The sequence below is a fragment of the Ahaetulla prasina genome, chromosome 14, assembly GCF_028640845.1.
Source record: "Ahaetulla prasina isolate Xishuangbanna chromosome 14, ASM2864084v1, whole genome shotgun sequence".
In the NCBI taxonomy this organism is placed as follows: domain Eukaryota; kingdom Metazoa; phylum Chordata; class Lepidosauria; order Squamata; family Colubridae; genus Ahaetulla; species Ahaetulla prasina.
The window spans coordinates 18,344,482-18,364,837 of record NC_080552.1 but is presented as its reverse complement, the minus strand read 5'-3'; the positions used below and the strand labels follow the sequence as shown (position 1 = coordinate 18,364,837).

The following is a 20,356-nucleotide window of genomic DNA, read 5'->3' as shown; positions in this document are numbered from 1 at the left end:
CATTTTACGACCTTTGTAGCATCCTCAGGATTGTGTCATCAAAATTCAGAGGCTTGGCAATTGGTTCATACTTATAGCGATAACATTTATTATAGGGCCGCGGTGTGGCTCAGGCTGTAAGAAGCCTGTTATTAAAACACAGCTGCCTGCAATTACTGCAGGTTCAGGTCCCACCAGGCCCAAGGTTGACTCAGCCTTCCATCCTTTATAAGGTAGGTAAAATGAGGACCCAGATTGTTGGGGGGGCAATAAGTTGACTTTGTATATAATATACAAATGGATGAAGACTATTGCTTGACATAGTGTAAGCTGCCCTGAGTCTTCGGAGAAGGGCGGGATATAAATGTAAACCAAAAAAAAAACCTTATATGCCGCTTCACAGTGCTTTTACAGCCCTCTCTAAGCGGTTTACAGAGTCAGCCTCTTGCCCCCAACAATCTGGGTCCTCATTTTACCCACCTCGGAAGGATGGAAGGCTGAGTCAACCTTGAGCCTGGTGAGATTTGAACTGCCAAACTGCTGGCAGCCGGCAGTCAGCAGAGGTAGCCTGCAAAACGGCGTCTTAACCACTGTGCCACCATGGCTCATGACCGTTGCTGTGTCCCAAGGTCATGTGATCCTCTTTTTAGCGACAATGTCAACGGGGAAGCCAGATTCGCGTCGCCGCCGTGGTACTCGCTCACCGCCTGCGGCGATTCACTTCACAATTAGGGCAAGAAAGGTCGTAAAACGGGCCAAAGCTCAACTCAACCAACGTCTCATTTCACCCCAGAAACGTTGGGCTCCACTGCGGTCGTAAGTTGAGGACTAAATGCAACCATCTCAACAGGACCAAAGCAGGGGTGAAATGCTCCTGGTACAGACCGGATCATCTGATCCGGTAGCGATCGTGGCAGATGGTTCGGAGAACCGGTAGCAATCGCGGTGCGAGGCTCCGCCCACCCGCCCGGCTGTCATTACTTCCTGGTTTTAACCAGGAAGTAATGTGTTTTGTACCCTCTGCGCATGCGCAGAAAGAAGCGCGCGCACTTCCAAACCGGTAAGGAAGGTAAGTAAGATTTCACCCCTAGGCCAAAGTACATACGGCTCCTCAGGTCGGTGGTGAGGATATGTTTGGCTGCGATGAGCAGTTCCTTCCTCAGATGGGCCGTTTCTGCTGGACAGTTGGACAGTAGCTGCAACATTCCCTTCACCATCTGCTGGGAATATTTAGCTACCAACTCCTGGCAAGGTGAGAAAAAAGAAAATGCACCTACATGTTATAGATGTGACCTCCGTTGTTTACATCTCAATGAAGAGGAACGTATTTTTGCTGGGGATTTTACCAGAAACTTATAGCAAAGAGGATGTATATCTGATTATCCATGTAATAACTGCAGCTAGAATTGTATTTGCACAAAATTGGAAAAGTGAAGAGATTCCTACGGATGAGAATGTGATTAGGAAAATATTAGAATGTGCAGAAATGAATAGGTTAACGCTTGCAATTAAAGAGAAGGAACAAAACTGAGTGTTATGTTATATGGGAACTATTTTATCGATGGGTAGAGAATAAAGATGAAAGTTAGAAATAAAGGTAGATTGGTGAAACATAGAAAATATATCAACAGAATTATATAACTTAAGAGGATTGCTACAGTATTAGATATGCTATGTATATCAGTATTAAGTTAAGAATGGACAAATAATATGGCTCTAAATTTTAATTGTGATTGCACAAGACATTCGTACTCAGGCAACACACTGTTTAATGGAAGATGGGATTGTTTGTGTTGAAATAAAATAAAATAAAATAAAATGTTTATTTAAAAAAAAGAGGAATTTACAGGAAGTAAGATACTGGGTGGGAAGATCACCAGACTCACCTGATAAATCCTTATAATGTAAGCCAGGAATGACAATGTTTTGATCTGGGCAGCAATGAAGTCGGCGTACAATTCCTTATTGTAGTTTTTATTCTGCCTGAATTATAGAAGAAGGCATATTTGATCAGAACGATTATTAACTGGCTGTTATGAAATATGCACAACCAATGCTGGTAAGAAGAATAGAAAGTAGGCAGTGCCTTAGAAGAATATTCTGCTTTTCCCCCTTAAAAATGCCTCCTTTAAGGAGGTGCTTCTGGGGCACATATTTGTTAACCTCAAAGCAAGATTCTTGTTATGAAAAGTTCTTTGCTCACACACAGGTTGGTTTCCTATTTTAAAAGGTGGGCCTTGTCACTTATTTGTTGTGGGGGGGGGATTAAAAATGGCCTTGCTGCAGGCAAAATCCCACCGTATTCAATGAGATTATTCCCGAGTAGCATAAACAGCCTTGCACTTAAAATAGCAAATTAATATTCAAAAGTGCACCATACCAAAGCTAACCTCTCTAAACCAGGATGAAGACCCCAAAATTTTTTGATTTAATGGTGAAATCCTCCGTGGTTTGCCACTGGTTCGCTGTCCTTGCATGTACAGTGCGCACCAAATGCACACTTTGTGCAGAAAAAGAAGACTTAACAAGTAGAACAGCAGGGGGAACAGCTGTGTCATGTGATTTAGATTCGGTAGAAAGCAGGATTTCCTGCTTTCTAGCGAATATAAATCATGCGGCATAGCTGACCATCGGAAATACCGGTTTGGATGAACCGGTAGCTTTTTTTTACTACTGGTTTGCTCGAACCAGCAGCTTTTATCATTACCGGTTCTCCCGAACCGGTGTGAACCGGTAGGATTTCACTACTTCTTTGATTATAGATTCCTCTAAGAGCGCCTCTCTGACCACCAGACCGTGAAGTTTAATACGACAGACAATGCTTAAAACACAAGGAAAGCAAGGATATGATTTGCACTTAGTTAAATAAGGCACTTGTGATTAAACTGCTATCAAGTTGGGTCCTGGCCTTTTTGGATAGTCTCAAATGCAGACCTCGGCTTGATTAAAAAAAATAAAATCTTGCCCTTCTCTGCTTCGAAGACTAAAGATTTAGGAAAGCCATTTCCAACTCAAGGGTTATAAATCTCTTCCTCTTAAGATGGCCAAAGACAATGGTGTTTTTATTTATTTATTTATTTATTTATTTTTCAAATTTTTATACCGCCCTTCTCCGAGGACTCAGGGCGGTGTACAGCACAAATAAAACATAAATACCAAAAACATTAAAATACAATATTAGTTAAAAATCTGATTCAATATGCTAAGTAAATTAAAATAGATACGTAAAATTCTAAAAATTTTAAAAGCCCCACTAAAAACCCTCAATAAAATCGTTAGGCCAGCCCTGCTTGGTGAAAGAAGAAAGTTTTGAGCTCGCGTTTAAAGGTCCGAAGATCAGGGAGAAGACGTAGCCCCACGGGTAGTTCATTCCACAGGGCCGGAGCCCCCACAGAGAACGCTCTTCCCCTGGGGGCCGCCAGCCGACATTGTTTGGCCGACGGCACCCTAAGGAGGCCCTCCCTGTGAGAGCGCACTGGACGATGGGAGGCTGTTGGCGGCAGCAGGCGGTCCCGTAAGTATCCCGGTCCCATGCCATAGAGCGCTTTAAAGGTGATGACCAGAACCTTGAATCGCACCCGGAAGACCACCGGTAACCAATGCAGCCTGCGCAGGAGAGGTGTTACATGGGAGCTACGCGATGCTCCCTCTATCCCCTGCGCGGCTGCATTCTGCACCAGCTGGAGCCTCCCGGTGCTCTTCAAGGGGAGCCCCATGTAGAGAGCATTGCAGGCGGGAAACAACTCTGGAACAACTCTAACAGGAACTCTGAAACTGGATGCTGGAATGCAAAACTTTGTTCCTTTTTTCCTCTGTATCAGCAATGGGATGTCTGTTTACACAGTTCGGGATTTGTTAAAAGTTTTAGTTCCTTATGCATACCTGGCTTGGTTGGACACTTGAATAATTATGGTATTCATGATCAAGGGCACAAATTCGGCTACCACGTTGTGAATATTCAGCTTATAGAGCTAAGGAAAAAACACAAGAGAGGTGCGTTACGACAAGGACAAATAGCAATCTTTTATTTTTCCTTTTTCGTTTTGAGAAGGGTAGCAAGGATGTTCAGATACGCACAAAATTACCCCTACCTCTTAGCCTCGCCTCCGATGAGGGAAAGAAGAAAAAAATAGTGGGAAGTTATGGGAATTTAGACATGGTTCAATATCATACAAACCTGATACATGAGGACAACGATTATGGGAAGTTCTGCTAAAACTTTCAAGGAAAGGGAGCCACGAGGAATGACCGCGTGCTGGAAAAGGATTAAAAAAAATGAAATGGTCAATAGAATTCAAAGGACATCAGACATAGTTCGTTTGTGGTTATGTAGGAATTCTAGGCTGATTCCTCTTTTAACTCCACCCTAGATTCTCATCTCTTCTCCTACACATCTCCTTCCTCTTATTCCCATCTCTCTCTCTCTCTCTCTCTCTCTCTCTCTCTCTCTCTCTCTCTCCTTCCTTGTATTCCCTTCTTGCCAGGTGTGAAAGACCAGGTTCACACATGAAGGTCCAATTAAACTGATTTATTGCTATAAATCAGTCTATGCACAGGAATCTTCTAAACTCATGGTCAGCACCCACTTGGAGTCAGATAATGGTCAATAGCACTCAAGGGAGGTTAAGACATATAGACCCAAAACCAGAGATATTTTTTTGTTGGACATTCTACCAGAAAAATATGATAAAAAGGCTACATAGCTGGTCTTGCATACACTAACAGCAACTAGGGTAGGTTGAATGCCACCACGTGTTTACTGGACCCGTGCCCCTCTTGGCTGGTGCTGGCCACTCGAGAGGTGACACGAGGCTGGCTCCAGGCGATTACGACCGCTTCTTTGGTGAAGGGTGTCTTCCCGCCTGCCTTGAAAGAGGCGGTGGTGAGGCCCCTCCTTAAGAAGCCGTCCCTGGACCCGGCTGTTTTAAGTAATTATCGTCCGGTCTCCAACCTTCGCTTCGCGGCGAAGGTTGTAGAGAGTATGGTGGCATATCAATTTCCCTTGCACCTGGATGAAACTGTCTATCTAGACCCGTTCCAGTCCGGTTTTCGGCCCGGCTACAGCACGGAGACGGCTTTGGTCGCGTTGGTGGATGATCTCTGGAGGGCCAGGGATAGGGGTTGCTCCTCTGCCCTGGTCCTATTAGACCTCTCAGCGGCTTTCGATACCATCGACCATGGTATCCTGCTGCGCGGTTGGAGGATTGGGAGTGGGAGGCACCGTTTATCGGTGGTTCTCCTCCTATCTCCGACCGGTCGCAGTCGGTGTTGACGGGGGCAGAGGTCGGCCCCGAGGCGCCTCACTTGTGGGGTGCCGCGGGGTCGATCCTCTCGCCTCCTGTTCAACATCTACATGAAGCCGCTGGGTGAGATCATCAGTGGTTTCGGTGTGAAGTACCAGCTGTATGCGGATGACACCCAGCTGTACTTTTCACACCGGACCACCCCAACGGCTTTCAAGTGCTGTCCCGGTGCCTGGAGGCCGTGCGGGTCTGGATGGGGAGAAATAGGCTCAAGCTCAATCCTCCAAGACAGAGTGGCTGTGGATGCGGCATCCCGGTACAGTCAGCTAAATCCGCGGCTGACCATCGGTGGCGAGTCATTGGCCCCGATGGAAAGGGTCCGCAACTTAGGCGTCCTCCTGGATGAACGGCTGTCTCTAGAAGATCATTTGACGGCCGTCTCCAGGGGAGCGTTCTACCAGGTTCGCCTGGTACGCCAGTTGCGCCCCTTTCTGGACCGGGATGCCCTATGCACGGTCACTCACGCACTCGTGACGCCCCGCCTGGATTACTGCAATGCTCTCTACATGGGGCTCCCCTTGAAGGGCATCCGGAGGCTGCAGTTAGTCCAGAATGCGGCTGCGCGGGTGATAGATGGAGCCCCCCGTGGCTCCCGTATAACACCCATCCTGCGCAGGCTGCACTGGCTACCTGTGGCTTTCCAGGTGCGCTTCAAGGTGCTGGTGACCACCTTTAAAGTGCTCCATGGCATTGGGCGGGTTACCTACGGGACCGCCTACTGCTACCGAATATCTCTCACCGACCGTGCGCTCTCACAGAGAGGGTCTCCTCAGGGTGCCGTCAGCGGCAATGTCGTCTGGCGGCGCCCAGGAAGGGCCTTCTCTGTGGGGCCCCACCCTCTGGAATGAACTACCCCGGTCTTCGTCAGCTGGACCTCCGGACCTTCCTGGGCTTAAAACACATTTATTTAATTGTGCAGGGCTGAGCTAAATTTTAAATTTTAAATTACTGGTTTTTAAATTGGCTTTTATTTTATATTTTTAATTTTAAATTAATAGGCGTTTAGAATAAGTTTTTTAACTGTTTTTATATTTCTTACATTGTATTTATGTGTTTTAAATGCCTGTACACCGCCCTGAGTCCTTCGGGAGATAGGGCGGTATATAAATTTGATAAATAAATAAAATAAATAAATAAATAAAACTAGAATTGTATTTGTGCAACAATGGAAAAATGATGAGATTCCGTCTGAGGGGGAATGTAATTAAGAAAATAATTAGAAGGCGCAGAAACGGATAGACTAACATTTACTATAAAGGATAAAGAAGAAACTGAATACTTTTTGATATCGGACATATTTTATCAATGGTTAGACAACAGAAACAGAAGTTAGAAAGAAGAAGATATAAAAGGAGGAATGTTAAAGTGGAGAGTTGTTTAAGAAGATGATGTTAAGTATTATTATATTATCATATTATTGTCAATATTATAGTGATGAATACCACGACAAATATGTGTATCATGATGGTTTAAAAATAACTGTACCCAGACCACACAATGTTTGGTGAAAATTGAATGTTATATAAATAAAACATTTATACAAAGGGAGGTTAGATTTAGTTCGCTTGTGGCTGTGTAAGGATTCTAGACTAATTCCTCTTTTGACTCCGCCCCCACCCCCAGGTTCTGCCACTCCTTCTCCTACAAAGTCGGGGTCTTGCACTCACCGATCTGGTTTCGCTGTCGTCTCTCTCCGGATTTACTTTCACTACGACCGTTGTGATCAAGCCCACCATTTCTGGGGTAGGGATGGTGTTCTCAGGGACAACTTGAGGATTCTCAAAGTACCGATTCTAAGGTTAAGAAACACAACCGAAGCATCACTCTGGGCCGCCGATCGCAGGCTGCAATGCGGAAGTTAATTGGAACGGATGGGATGCTGGGGCCAGGAATTCAGGAAAGCCAGCCAAACGGGAAGAGAAGCCTTGGCGATTCAGCGCTAACCGGTTCAAAACCAAGGTTTTCCCAATAAAACTTTCGTGCAGTATAGAAGAAAACCGTAATCTCACAATCAGCTGGGCCAGAGCGCTGACTTCCTCCCAGGGATCCAAGATCCGGGACTGACACCAGTAGGGAAAACGCCACATGCTTCAATGCTGGGTTTATTCAGCCATATTCTGGCATGCAGGGAGTTCATTCAGCAGCAAAAGTCAGGGCGCTGAGAGCGTCCGTCTCCCAGCGTCCTTAAATAGGCGAGCCACGCCTGTCCCCTGCGTGTGCCTTGCCTGGTGTTTGTCCTGCGCTCTCGCCCAGCTGATTGTCGGGCCTGAACAACTGCTCGGCGCGTTCTGGCCTTGGCCACGCCTCTACGCCTTGCAGCTGAGCTCCGCTGCTACCTCCACCATCATGAGGCCGCCGAGCCAAGCTGAGTGTCCACACGGTGCCTGAGCCTCCTGAGTCACTGCTCCAGTCGTTGCAACAACCACCCAGCCTGTTGTGCCTCGCTCGCCCCCCTCTCCGCAGCCGGGCCCCTCTCATCTCCTGTTATCTCAGCCAGAGACTGATAATGAAGACGAACGGCCTGGCATGCCTTCAGCCCCCAGTCCTGGCACCATGCCCGGACAAACCGAGCAAATAAACCCCTCCCCCACAGCATGTGAATATGAGGAATATGAAGCCAGTCACGAGCTGGAATTGCCGGCAGCTGGAGGGTGGATGGATCCACGCTTCCGGAGAATGGAGAGGCGACGTCAGCAAAAGGGAGGGAGGGGCAGGCCTGGATAAGTGCTGAGTCATGGAGCCACACCCCATGGCCTATATAAAGGATCTGCTTTCTGGCATTCTTTGAGTCAGGCAAAGTCTAATTTGAACTGCTGAAGTCACATCTTGGACTCCTGCCTGCCCTGAGAACTCTGACAGAACTTTGGCAAAGCTGCAGAGGCTTTGTGGCCACGCTTGATACAGACTTCCCCCACCCGGCCGTCAGAGGAGGAGTGGGACACGACACAGCCCGTCACCGGTGCATTCCTGACACCCCCACTGTGCTCCCACCCCATTGTGGCAAATCCCGGGCCTTGCGGCTTGATACATAAATGTCATCATCGTATAACCTACCACTACTTTTGGAAGTTCTTTGTAAATCTGTTTCACAAAATCCAAGAAATGATGAATCTGCAGAAAAAAGGGGAAGGTGTTACGGGAAATTTGATTTCAAAACCTGAAACCGTTCTAGTCTTGGAAGGAGTCCAACCGAGTCCCAGGGTCTGCTGCTTGAGGAGACCACAACCAAAGACCCTTTGCCCACCCTACCTTAACATTCTTCTCCCCACAAAGATTACTCGTGGGAACCCCAAAACATTTGTGAGCTTCGACTATGTCACGCAACCGCAGGTCTCACTAAATTAAAAAACTTTGGCCAGGAAATTATTTACCTCTTGTGTGATGGGTGGCCGGAACTGTTTGTGAAGCTCAATAATTATCCTCAAGCAAATAAGTACATTTTCTTCGTTTTCGGTCTAAAAATGAGGGTGGGAGAGAGAGATGAAAGAGGGTTTATTAAGTAGGAAAAATCAGAACCGCATCCTGTCAACGGTTTTCAAAAAAATTATGGAGAGCAGAGTCAAAGAGAATTACCTCTAGAAACCTAAACATCACAGATAAGATATTTTTGGTGTGCGGGCGCAGATGCTCGTTGGTTGGTATTCTATGGATTATTTCCAGAACTAATTTTCTCAGTTGCTACAGAAGGGGAGAAGAAAATAAAAATGGGAAACAGAACTTGGGTTTTGAATGATAAAACACGTTTCTGTTAAAAGACCCAAAGGTAAAGGTTCCCCTTGCATATATATGCTAGCTGTTCCCAACTCTAGGGGGCGGTGCTCATCTCCGTTTCAAAGCCAAAGAGCCAGCGCTGTCCGAAGATGTCTCCGTGGTCATGTGGCCGGCATGACTCAACGCCAAAGGCCCACGGAACACTGTTCCCTTCCCACCAAAGGTGGTCACTATTTTTCTACGTGCTTTCAAACTGCTAGGTTGGCAGAAGCTGGGACAAGTCACAGGAACTCACCCTGTTACGCGGCAGGGGGGATTCGAACCGCTGAACTGCCGACCTTTCGATCGACCAGCTCAGCGTCTTAGCCACTGAGAAAGAATTCTATTCTATTTTATTCTATTAAACGAAGAAGTATTCTGGAGAGTACCTGTGCAGGTTTTTCCTGCAGGAACTGGACTTCCCCGTCTTGGAGAAACGTAAGGAAGCGAGGGATGATGTGTTCCAGGAATGTGGAATATTGAGGCGATGAGGTGACATTCTAGCAAGAGAAAAATAAAAGACTTCAGGGAGTTTCCCAACCACGCAGAGGGTGTAAAATACTGCTTCTCAACCTCAACTTTAAGATGGGTGGACTTCAACTCCCAGAATCCCCCACTCAGCATCTGTTACAGGTAGTCCTCGACTTACGGCAACAGACCCCAGGATTTCTGTTGCTAAGCGAGACAGTCCGGCAAATTTTGTCCCGTTTTACAACCTTCCTTGCCGTGGCTGTTAAGCGAATCACTGCAGTTGTTAAGTTAGCAACACGGCTGTTAAGTGAATCTAGCTTCTCCTGTGGGCTTTTATTTTACTTGTTTATTGGAATTTGTCAAACAAAAAACGAGAAGAAGAATAAGAGAGTGAAGACTTTGCTCGTCAGAAGGTTGCAAAAGGGGAATCACATGACACACACACACACCCCAGGGACACTGCAACCGTTGTATATGTGAGTCAGTTGTCAAGCATCTAAATTTTGATCATGCGACCAGGGAAAATGCTGCAAAACGGTCGTGTGAAAAACGGTCGTCACTTTTTTTAGTGCCGTTGTAAGTTAGAACGGTCACTCAGTGAGCTGTGGTTATGTCAAGGGCTACCTGCATTTCTATCCTTACCTCAAGTGCTTTGGAGAAGAGGTTGATCTCCTCTTCTTTGTGACAGCCCCATAAATATTGGGAGACTGTTATTATGTCACGCCCTAGTCACATATTATGTCACATAAGAAGAACGGTTGCAGGAACTGGGTATGTCTAGTTTAATGAAAAGAAGGACCAGGGGAGACATCATAGCATCTTCCAATATCTCAGGGGTTGCCACAAAGAAGAGGGAGTCAAGCTATTCTCCAAAACACCTGAAGGCAGGAGAAGAAACAATGGGTGGAAACTCACCAAGGAAAGAAACAACTTAGAACTAAGGAGAAATTTCCTGACAGTTAGAACAATTAATCAGTAGAACAACTTGCTACCAGAAGTTATGAATGCTCCAACACTGGAAGTTTTTAAGAAGATGTTGGATAACCATTTATCTGAAGTGGTGTAGGTTTTCCTGCCTAAGCAGGGGGTTGGACTAGAAGACCTCCAAGGTCCCTTCCAACTCTTGTTATTCTATTCTATTCTAGTCATGATAACAGTCTTCCAAGATCTACCAGCAGGTTTCTAATAACAAAAAACCTTCTAACCAGGAAGTGAACTCCAATCAACAGTGGCCCCAACGTCCAGCTCTGTCAAGCACCCCATCAAAACCCAGGACCGTTACCTCAAAGTTTTCACTAACTTCTTGCATCATCTTCAATTTCGTTTCATCGGCTGCAAAGCAAGAATGAAAGGCAGGTGTTGAAATACATATTTACCTGTAGCAGGGAGGCATTATTTGAACCGTCTGAAAGAAGCAATCAGATCTTATCAGTTTGGCTCTCACGACCCCCGTTTTATGCATCACACCTCACCATTTCCAGCCACATCTTTTCACACACACCACACACTCATCTCCACACACTCACGCCCATGTGATTTTTTTTGCGGGGGTTCAAGAGAAAGAAAGGTCATCATTTGCTTCTCCGTTACGTCTCCAAGCAAGCCAGAAATGACACGGCGGCAGAAAAACCTGGGTTTGCGTCTTCACACGTGCATTCTGACCCCCCACCCCCTCTCTCAGGTGCAAAATGTAATCCAGCCTCCAATCTGTGCCAACCACGGTTGCTCAAATTCTGGGTTTAAGAATTCACAATTCTATATGACTCCAAAGGAAGAGAATGTGCATTCTGGAGCAGGGGTCTCCAACCTTGGCAACTTTAAGACTTGTGGACTTCAACTCCCAGAATTCCAAGTTGCCAAGGTTGGAGACCCCTGTTCTGGAGGATAATTCACAATTTGCCAAGTACAATTTGCACCAGAGTTTGTTCAAAAGTTTGCGCCCAAAGAAAACCAGCGCCGGAGAAAAAAACTTACGTGTGTTAGCATCGGTGAGAGCTGCCACAAACTGGAGATATTTTTTCATTAAGGTGGTCTGGTCGACCACGGTGGGCCCTTGGGTTGAAACGAATGCCATTTTAAAAAAAAAAAATCTGAAGGTTAAGGGAATACTTAAGGAGGAAACTGAAGAGCTCAAGTGATCAGCCAGCCTGAAAGAAAAGAGAAAGCAAAGCTATTTTAGCCTCATTACGCAGATGTTGTGATGTTACAGGGGAAATTTATTTAGTTTTATCCCACTTTTTTTTTAATAACTCAAGGCAGCTCAAGAGGGACTGGCCCAAAGTTACCTAGCTGGCTTTCATGCCTAAGGCAGGACTACAAGTCCCCCATCCCCTGGTGATAGACTCAAAATTATCCAGTTGGCTTTCATGCTGAAGAGGACTAGAACTCACCATCTCCTGGTGATTGGCCCAAAGTCACCCAGCCAACTTTCATGCCTATGGTGGGGCTAGAACTCTCCATCTCCTGGTGATTGGTCCAAAGTCACCCAGCTGGCTTTCATGCCTATGGCGGGACTAGAACTCACTGTCTCCTGCTGATTGGTCCAAAGTCATCTAGCTGGCTTGCATGCCTATGGCGGGACTAGAATTCACCGTCTCCTAGTGACTGGCCCATAGCCACCTAGCTGGCTTTCATGCCTATGGCGGGACTAGAACTCCCCATCTCCTGGTGATAAGACTCAAAATTATCCAGGTGGCTTTCCTGCTTAAGAGAACTAGAACTCACAGTCTCCTAGCAACTGGCCCAAAGTCACCCAACTAGCTTTCATGCCTAAGGTGAGACAGGAACTCACAGTCTCCTGGTGATTGGCCCAAAGTCCCCCAGCTGGCTTTCATGCCTAAGGCAGGACTACAATTCCCCATCTCCTGGTGATAGACTCAAAATTATCCGGTTGGCTTTCATGCTTAAGAAGACTAGAACGCACTGTCTCCTGGTGATTGGCACACAGTCACCCAGCTGGCTTTCATGGGTGACTTCAGACCAGTCAGTCCCAGCCTCCCTTGCAGGGCTGTTGTTGCAGAGACAAAAACAACGCTCTTTGCCCTGCCGTCCCTTGTGCAAAAAAGCAAGAAGAGATCCAATCCAATCCATCTACGGTAGATTAAAAGCTCCGCACAAACACATCCCACAGGGCTGAATCTATCCTAACTCCTACTCCAAACCCAAAGCAACAACTCCCATCATCCCCAGCCGCCCCATCATCCTTTGAAACCCCCACCCTACCCCTAAATTTGAAACGACTCCCCCCACCCTTTTGCATCGCACGAAGCGAGAGGCAAGGAAGGATTTCCCCCTCTCCGTGAACGCCCAGCACTGGGCTGGGAACCATGGGAACGGCCGTCCCCCGAAAAAAGCAGAGGGCGCCCGGTTGGAGAAGCTCCCCGGTGGCAGCAGCCGGCTGTCAATCTCGCGTCGGCCACGCCTCCCCCCGCGCGAAGGGCCACGCCTCCCCGCCACGCCCACTTTTGTGCTTCGCAAAGGGAGGGGAAGCGTGGCTCCCCTCCATCCGTCCCCGCCCCGCCCCTCCCCGGCCCAGCTCCCCGCCGGCTCCTCTCACCGGCCCGGGCCGCGCAGGCCGCTTCTTCATGCCCGTCTCGGCGGCTTCCCGAAGCTCCGCGGCCGCAGCAGCCCCGGAGACCCGGCCGCCTCCCTGGCCTCCTCCGCTGCTTCACCTGCCCGCGGCGGAAGCCTTTGGCGGCGCCACTTCCGGTGCTGTCCTCCTCCCCGGCCTCCCTAGAGCTAGGCGAGAGTGGAGAGGGGCCCTGCTGCCGTCATTTCCGCCTTCCTCCCCAAGCGCCTTTGAAAACCTAAACCAAAGGATCATAACATCGCATAACATAACATCAGAGTTGGAAGGGACCTTGGAGGCCTTCTAGTCCAACCCCCTGCCCAGACAGGAAACCCTACACCATCTCAGTCAGATGGTTATCCAACATTTTCTTAAAAATGGATGAAGGGCAGTTGGGAGGCGCCCCTGCACTAAGAATACAGGAGTGTAAAAATCAATCCAGGAATGCGGGAAAGAATGAATGAATTAATGAGGGAGGGAGAGAAAGAGAGAAATAGAAAAGAAAAGTAAGAGGAGGGAAGGAGAGAAAGGAAAAAAAAGGAAAACAAGGGAGGGAGAGAAAGAAAGCAAAAAAGAAAAGAAAGAAAGAAAGAAACGGCGAGAAAGAAAGTGAAACGAAGGAGGAAGGGAGAGAAATCAAAAGAGAAAGAAAAAAGGAGGGAAAGAAAAAGGGAGGGAGAGAAAGCTAAGGAATGAAGGGAGGAAAGAAAGAGAGTAGGAAGAAAGAGGAGGGAGGGAGGGAGGGAGGGAGGGAAAGAATAGAATAGAATAGAATAGAATAGAATTTTTATTGGCCAAGTGTGATTGGACACACAAGGAATTTGTCTTGGTGCATATGCTCTCAGTGTACATAAAAGAAAAGATACGTTCATCAAGGTACAACATTTACAACACAATTGATGGTCAATATATCAATATAAATCATAAGGATTGCCAGCAACAAGTTATAGTCATACAGTCATAAATGGAAAGAGATTGGTGATGGGAACTATGAGAAGATTAATAGTAGTGCAGATTCAGTAAATAGTTTGACAGTGTTGATGGAATTATTTGTTTAGCAGAGTGATGGCCTTCGGGAAAAAACTGTTCTTGTGTCTAGTTGTTCTGGGGTGCAGTGCTCTATAGCGTCGTTTTGAGGGTAGGAGTTGAAACAGAAAGAAAGAAAAAGAAAGAAAGAGAAAGAAAAAGGGAGGGAGAGAAAGCTAAGGAATGAAGGGAGGAAAGAAAGAGAGTAGGAAGAAAGGAAGAAAGAGGAGGGAGGGAGGGAGGGAGGGAGGGAAAGAATAGAATAGAATAGAATAGAATAGAATTTTTTATTGGCCAAGTGTGATTGGACACACAAGGAATTTGTCTTGGTGCATATGCTCTCAGTGTACATAAAAGAAAAGATACCTTCATCAAGGTACAACATTTACAACACAATTGATGGTCAATATATCAATATAAATCATAAGGATTGCCAGCAACAAGTTATAGTCATACAGTCATAAATGGAAAGAGATTGGTGATGGGAACTATGAGAAGATTAATAGTAGTGCAGATTCAGTAAATAGTTTGACAGTGTTGAGGGAATTATTTGTTTAGCAGAGTGATGGCCTTCGGGAAAAAACTGTTCTTGTGTCTAGTTGTTCTGGTGTGCAGTGCTCTATAGCGTCGTTTTGAGGGTAGGAGTTGAAACAGAAAGAAAGAAAAAGAAAGAAAGAGAAAGAAACAGGGAGGGAGAAAAAGAAAAAGAAAGAAAAGGGAGGGAAAGAAGAAAGCAAGCAAACGAAAGAGAAAAAAGAAAGAAAAAAGAAGAGAGGGAGGGAAAGAAAGCGAAAGAATGAAAAGAGGGAAAGGAAGGAAGGAAGAAAGCCATTCATCGTCCTGAGTACAGCTTTGCATCGTGCATAGATTTTGCTTTTGGCTACATACGTGAGGATTCATGTTTCGCTTTCAATGCGTGAAGGATGCAGGGACTTTGCCTTCTCAAACTTTTTCTATCTCTATAACTCGCCTCCTCTTCTCGGATTAGCCAATCAGGGTGCCGATCTCGCCTGTTCCCAACCAATCCATGCAACCTTTTGCAGCACAATACAGAACTGAGTCTTGCAGACTTCTCGGGGAGGAGGGGGGGGGATGATTTCCAGAGGTACAAGAACTACAGCTCCCATAATTCCCTATCGGTAGCGTCGGACTTTTTTCTAGGGCTTTTTCGTGCCTTTTATCTGTATTTGACTTTGCAAAGTGGCACAAGCGCTTAAAACCTATTTATTTCGGATGGCTGGACTGGCTTGATTTTAAAATTTTAATTTAATTTTAATTGGGTTTTAAATTTCTGTAATTTTATGGGTGTCATTTGTATTTTAAATTTTTTCGACAAATTGAATAAGTTTTTTAAGGGCTATTTTTAATATTGTATTTGTCTATGGTTGTTTTTTACTTGGTTGTTCACCGCCCTGAGTCCTTCGGGAGAAGGGTGGTATACAAATTAAAATAATAATAATAATAATAATAATAATAATAATAATAATAATAATAATAATAATAATAATAATAATAATAAGAAGAAGAAGAAGAAGAAGAAGAAGAAGAAGAAGAAGAAGAAGAAGAAGAAGAAGAAGAAGAAGAAGAAGAAGAAGAAGAAGAAGAAGCATAAAATGTTCCCCTTAAAGTGGAAAAGCGCAGCTAAACAATGGATGGAAGGAGAGATTCAACCTGGAAATAAGGAGAAATTTTCTGACAGTGAGAACAATCAACCCATGGAACAGAAGTTACTTTCGGAAGTTGTGGGAGTTTCGTCCCTGGAGGCTTTCAAGAAGAAACTGGACTGCCTTCTGTCAGAAATAGTGTAGGGTCTCTTGCTTAGATGGGGGTTGGACTAGATGACCTACAAGGTCCCTTCCAACTCTGTTATTCTGTAAAGCAGTGGACACGGTCATTATGCATCTGTAAGTCTTTTAAAATGCTACATTTTTTTTTCTCACCCAAGTCATCTCCTATTTAGTTGCTACAGTTTCTATTTGTTTCCCTTGATTGGAAAAAAAACAAGGATTTCCCAACCCGCATTTGCCTTCTACTGTCAGCTTTACAGCCTTATTCTTTCAGCCAACAAGTCATTCATGCTCGCATGGCTGAGTTTTTGGATGGGTTCGCACAATGAAGACAAAACGAAGCAAATTCTATTTTTGTATTCGTGTGAAGCAAACTTACTTCACTTTGTACAATAGGACAACATTTTTTTCCCAGGCTTGGCAACTTGGAAGATTGCATGGATTTTAGCACCCAGAATTCCTCAGCCTGCCTGGAATTCCTATTTTGAGGGTGTTCAAAATGTTATGAAATAAAAATATGAAAGGATGTGTGTTCTAATTTTATTACATACTGTGCACATTTTGCAGTTATTTTTAGGTTGGGTTAGGATGCATTTATAACTTTGCAGGAATTTAACGTACACTGAGAGCATCCGCACCAAGACAAATTCACACTTGGCCAATAAAAAAAATCTATTTTATTCTATTCTAAATACTTACAGAAAGAAAAACAATGCAGGGATATTTTTTTTAATCATCAAAATCAGTCTGAAAAACACTCTCGCAGTTGTATTAAAATTTTATGCATTAAAAATAATAATAAAAATAACTCCCTGTCTCACAAAGAATTTATTATTATTATTATTATTATTATTATTATTATTATTATTATTATTATTATTATTATTATTATTATTATTTAATTTGTATACCGCCCTTCTCCCGAAGGACTCAGGGCAGTTAACAGCCATAATAAAAATGACAGTCAATAAATACAATACAAATAAAACAATAACTAAAAAACTTATTCAAAATTTGGCCCAAATTTAAAATACATTTAAAACCCTAAAAAAACCAATTAAAAATTAAAAACCCATAAAACCCATTGCTGCATAAGGCCCTGAAGAATCTGCTACAAAATTTGTTTAGTATTTCTTTATATCTCGCCCACTCAGCTTTCATATCTACAATGGGACTAGAACTCGCAGTCTCCTGGTGATTGGCTCAAAGTCACCTAGCTGACTTTCATGCCTAAGGCAGGACTAGAATTCATCATCTCCTAGTGATTGGTCTGAAGTCAACCAGTCAGCTTTCATATCTACAATGGGACTAGAACTCACCATCTCCTGGTGATTGGCCCAAAGTCAACCACAGCTTTCCTATCTAAAGTGGGACTACAACTCACTGTCTCCTGGTGATTGATCTGAAGTCAGCCAGTCAGCTTTCCTATCTAAAGTGGGACTAGAACTCACTGTCTCCTGGTGATTGGTCTGAAGTCAGCCAGTCAGCTTTCCTATCTAAAGTGGGACTAGAACTCACTGTCTCCTGGTGATTGGTCTGAAGTCAGCCAGTCAGCTTTCCTATCTAAAGTGGGACTAGAACTCACTGTCTCCTGGTGATTGGTCCGAAAGTCATCCAGCCGGCTGAGGCAAAAACTAGAACTCACTGTCTCCAAGCTTCTAACCTGGTGCCTTAACCAAATGGCTCCTTCTAAGGCAGCCTAGGTGTGAACAAAATCCTGAGGAATATTTAACAGGAATTTTTTGTCTGCATGGAAATAAACCGCCTCAGCTTACAGAAGGACCTGTAGGCACCGTTCTCTGACTGCCAACAGGGGTCAGTCAGCAGCTACCGACGGGCTGTTTTGCTCCGCAAGGTAAGAGGGAAAGCTGAGCCAGCCCTACTGAATCCGACTCTCTCAGCCCTGAGCAGACAGCAGAAAGAGGTTTCCTTCCAAGGCCATCCACTCCTCAATGGCGCTGCCGTTTTCTGCCCTCCAGGTGTTTTGGGGGGTGCTGTTTCTGGCCACCAGAGCTGCAGGTAAGTCAGACCAACTCCTCTTTCTCAGGGAAGGGGGAGGAGGAGGAGGAGAAAACAGGACTGGCAGCGGTTCTGGAATTTGCTGTGAATTCATGATAAGAAGATGCCCTCCGCTTCCGGAGGTGAACGTATTAAAATGCCACGGCTGTCTTTTATTTACTTTGAAGGGTTTTCCAGAATCCTCTTGCCTGTGGATGAGGAAGTGGGGGGGGGATGACTTTTTTAAGATTTGCAGTCCTGAGTGATTAGAAGGGGCCTCTGTGGCTCAGACTGGTAAGACAGTCTGTTATTAACAGCAGCTGCTTGCAATTACTGCAGGTTCAAGCCCCACCAGGCCCAAGGTTGACTCAGCCTTCCATCCTTTATAAGGTAGGTAAAATGAGGACCCAGATTGTTGGGGGCAATAAAGTTGACTTTGTATATAATATACAAATGGATGAAGACTATTGCTTGACATAGTGTAAGCCGCCTTGAGTCTTCGGAGAAGGGCGGGATATAAATGCAAATAAAAACAAAAAAGAGGGGGTGCACGACCTGAGGTTTTATTTTATTTATTTTATTTATTTATTGGTCACAACAGTGTATATATAAGCATAAGCATGAAGTAACTATACGATATATAAGCATATATATAAGCATAAGTGTGTAATAACTATACGAAATTGGATATAATCAAAGGGAACATTAGGACAGGAACGGAAGGCACGCTGCTGCTCTTATGCGCGCTTGTTGTGGGGGTTCCCCAAATACTCTCTATTTGCACGATGATTAAGGAAAATATTTTACATTTTATTGTAAAATATTTTACAAGAAGAGTTCTCCACTCCTCTGAATACAACAAAATACCTTATGCCACCAGACTTGAAATCTTGGGTTTAGAAAACTTAGAACTCCGCCGCCTTCGACAGGACCTGTGTTTAACTCATAGAATCATCTATTGCAATGTCCTTCCTGTTGAAGACTACTTCAGCTGCAATCACAACAATACAAGAGCAAACAATAGATTTAAGCTTAATGTGAACCGCTTCAATCTTGATTGCAGAAAATGTGACTTCTGTAACAGAGTTGTTAAAGCTTGGAACACACTACCTGACTCTGTGGTCTCTTCTCAAAATCCCCAAAGCTTTAACCAAAAACTGTCTACTATTGACCTCACCCCATTCTTAAGAGGTCTGTAAGGGGCGTGCATAAGAGCACAAACGTGCCTACCTTCCTGTCCTATTGTTTCCTTTCATTATATCCAATTAATATAGTTATTACATACTTATGCTTATATATATATGCTTATATATTATATAGTTACTTTCATGCTTATGCTTATATATACTGTTGTGACAAAATAAATAAATAAAAATAATAAAATAAATCAAGACAGCTCAAGGATCCATCTCAGCATTGAGCCCGCTCAGTAACATTCCCCGCTCAGTGGAGGAGAATATTTGAATGTATTCTACAGCGCCCACCCGCCCGCCACTCTCCCTGAGACAGTGGCTGAATCCACACAACACACTAAAGCTTGCAAGAAGACACTGAACTGCCCTCTGTCAGAAATGGAATAGTAGGGTCTCCTGGTTTTGGGGGTGGGGGTTGAACTAGATGATCTACAAGGTCCCTTCCAATTCTGTTATTCTGTAATTAATTCTGTAAAGCCCTAAATAGCTGAATTATAGTTTAAACCAGGGGTCTCCAACCTTGGCAACTTTAAATCAGGCGGACTTCAATTCCCAGAACCCCCCAGCTCTGGGAGTTGAAGTCCGCCTGGCTTAAAGTTGCCAAGGTTGGAGACCCCTGGTTTAAACTAATGTTGTTTGGCCGTCTGCTTTGTCCATGTTAAAGAAACCCCCGAAAACCTAGCATCAATCGCAATAACCATTTTGCTGGCTTTAAATAGTTTCCTGAATGTTAGCTTTCATGCTTAGGCCATCACACAAATGTGTGAAACATTTCACTCCAAAGGGACAATTATTTTGGTCTACTGAATGAAATTTAGATGAACAGCCCCGTTTCTTTTTCCTACAGTTTAACGTCTGATCAGCTACCTTTTTTTGTGGGTGGGGGATATTCTGAAAAAGCTGGCTTTGGCTGGCTCCATACCTTAAAGCTTGGTCTCTTCAATTAGGGTTAGTTAGCCAAGCTGCAGTTAGTTGGCTTTGCACAAGAGCTAAGTTTTTAAAGTCAAAAATCAAGCCACAATGATTTGATGGCAAACTAGGGTTGAAACAAGCCGGGTGTTCTGTCCCCCTCGCCTCAGTCCGAGCGATGGCTTAATTAGCTGGCACTATCAGCTCTGGCAGCAAATTAGCGAGCGTCTGCCAAGTGATTCTGTTATTTCCCTTGATGCCGATGAGTCACCCAGGAACAAACAGTACTTCAGCTCTTAGTTAAGCAGTTGATTTGCCTGCTACGAAGAGGCACAGCAGCCCTTGCTGCTTTTACATCCTGTGGGGTGTGGC

General features: G+C 44.8%; 1 protein-coding gene across 1 annotated transcript in view; it reads right to left on the bottom strand.

Moving 5' to 3' along the window:
• TRRAP (transformation/transcription domain associated protein) overlaps positions 1-13,206 on the bottom strand; it is a 141,439-nt gene extending 128,233 nt beyond the window's left edge. Inside the window, exons 1-12 of the mRNA XM_058157098.1 lie at positions 13,060-13,206; positions 11,478-11,650; positions 10,786-10,835; positions 9,422-9,532; positions 8,856-8,960; positions 8,654-8,737; positions 8,337-8,393; positions 6,950-7,075; positions 4,157-4,234; positions 3,862-3,950; positions 1,866-1,962; positions 1,085-1,223 (exon numbers count right to left, since the gene is read on the bottom strand). Of these exons, the coding sequence (XP_058013081.1) occupies positions 1,085-1,223; positions 1,866-1,962; positions 3,862-3,950; positions 4,157-4,234; positions 6,950-7,075; positions 8,337-8,393; positions 8,654-8,737; positions 8,856-8,960; positions 9,422-9,532; positions 10,786-10,835; positions 11,478-11,577 (1,036 nt within the window). The 5' untranslated portion in view covers positions 11,578-11,650; positions 13,060-13,206. The remainder of the gene's footprint in view (positions 1-1,084; positions 1,224-1,865; positions 1,963-3,861; positions 3,951-4,156; positions 4,235-6,949; positions 7,076-8,336; positions 8,394-8,653; positions 8,738-8,855; positions 8,961-9,421; positions 9,533-10,785; positions 10,836-11,477; positions 11,651-13,059) is intronic.
• Positions 13,207-20,356: the final 7,150 nt, after the last annotated feature.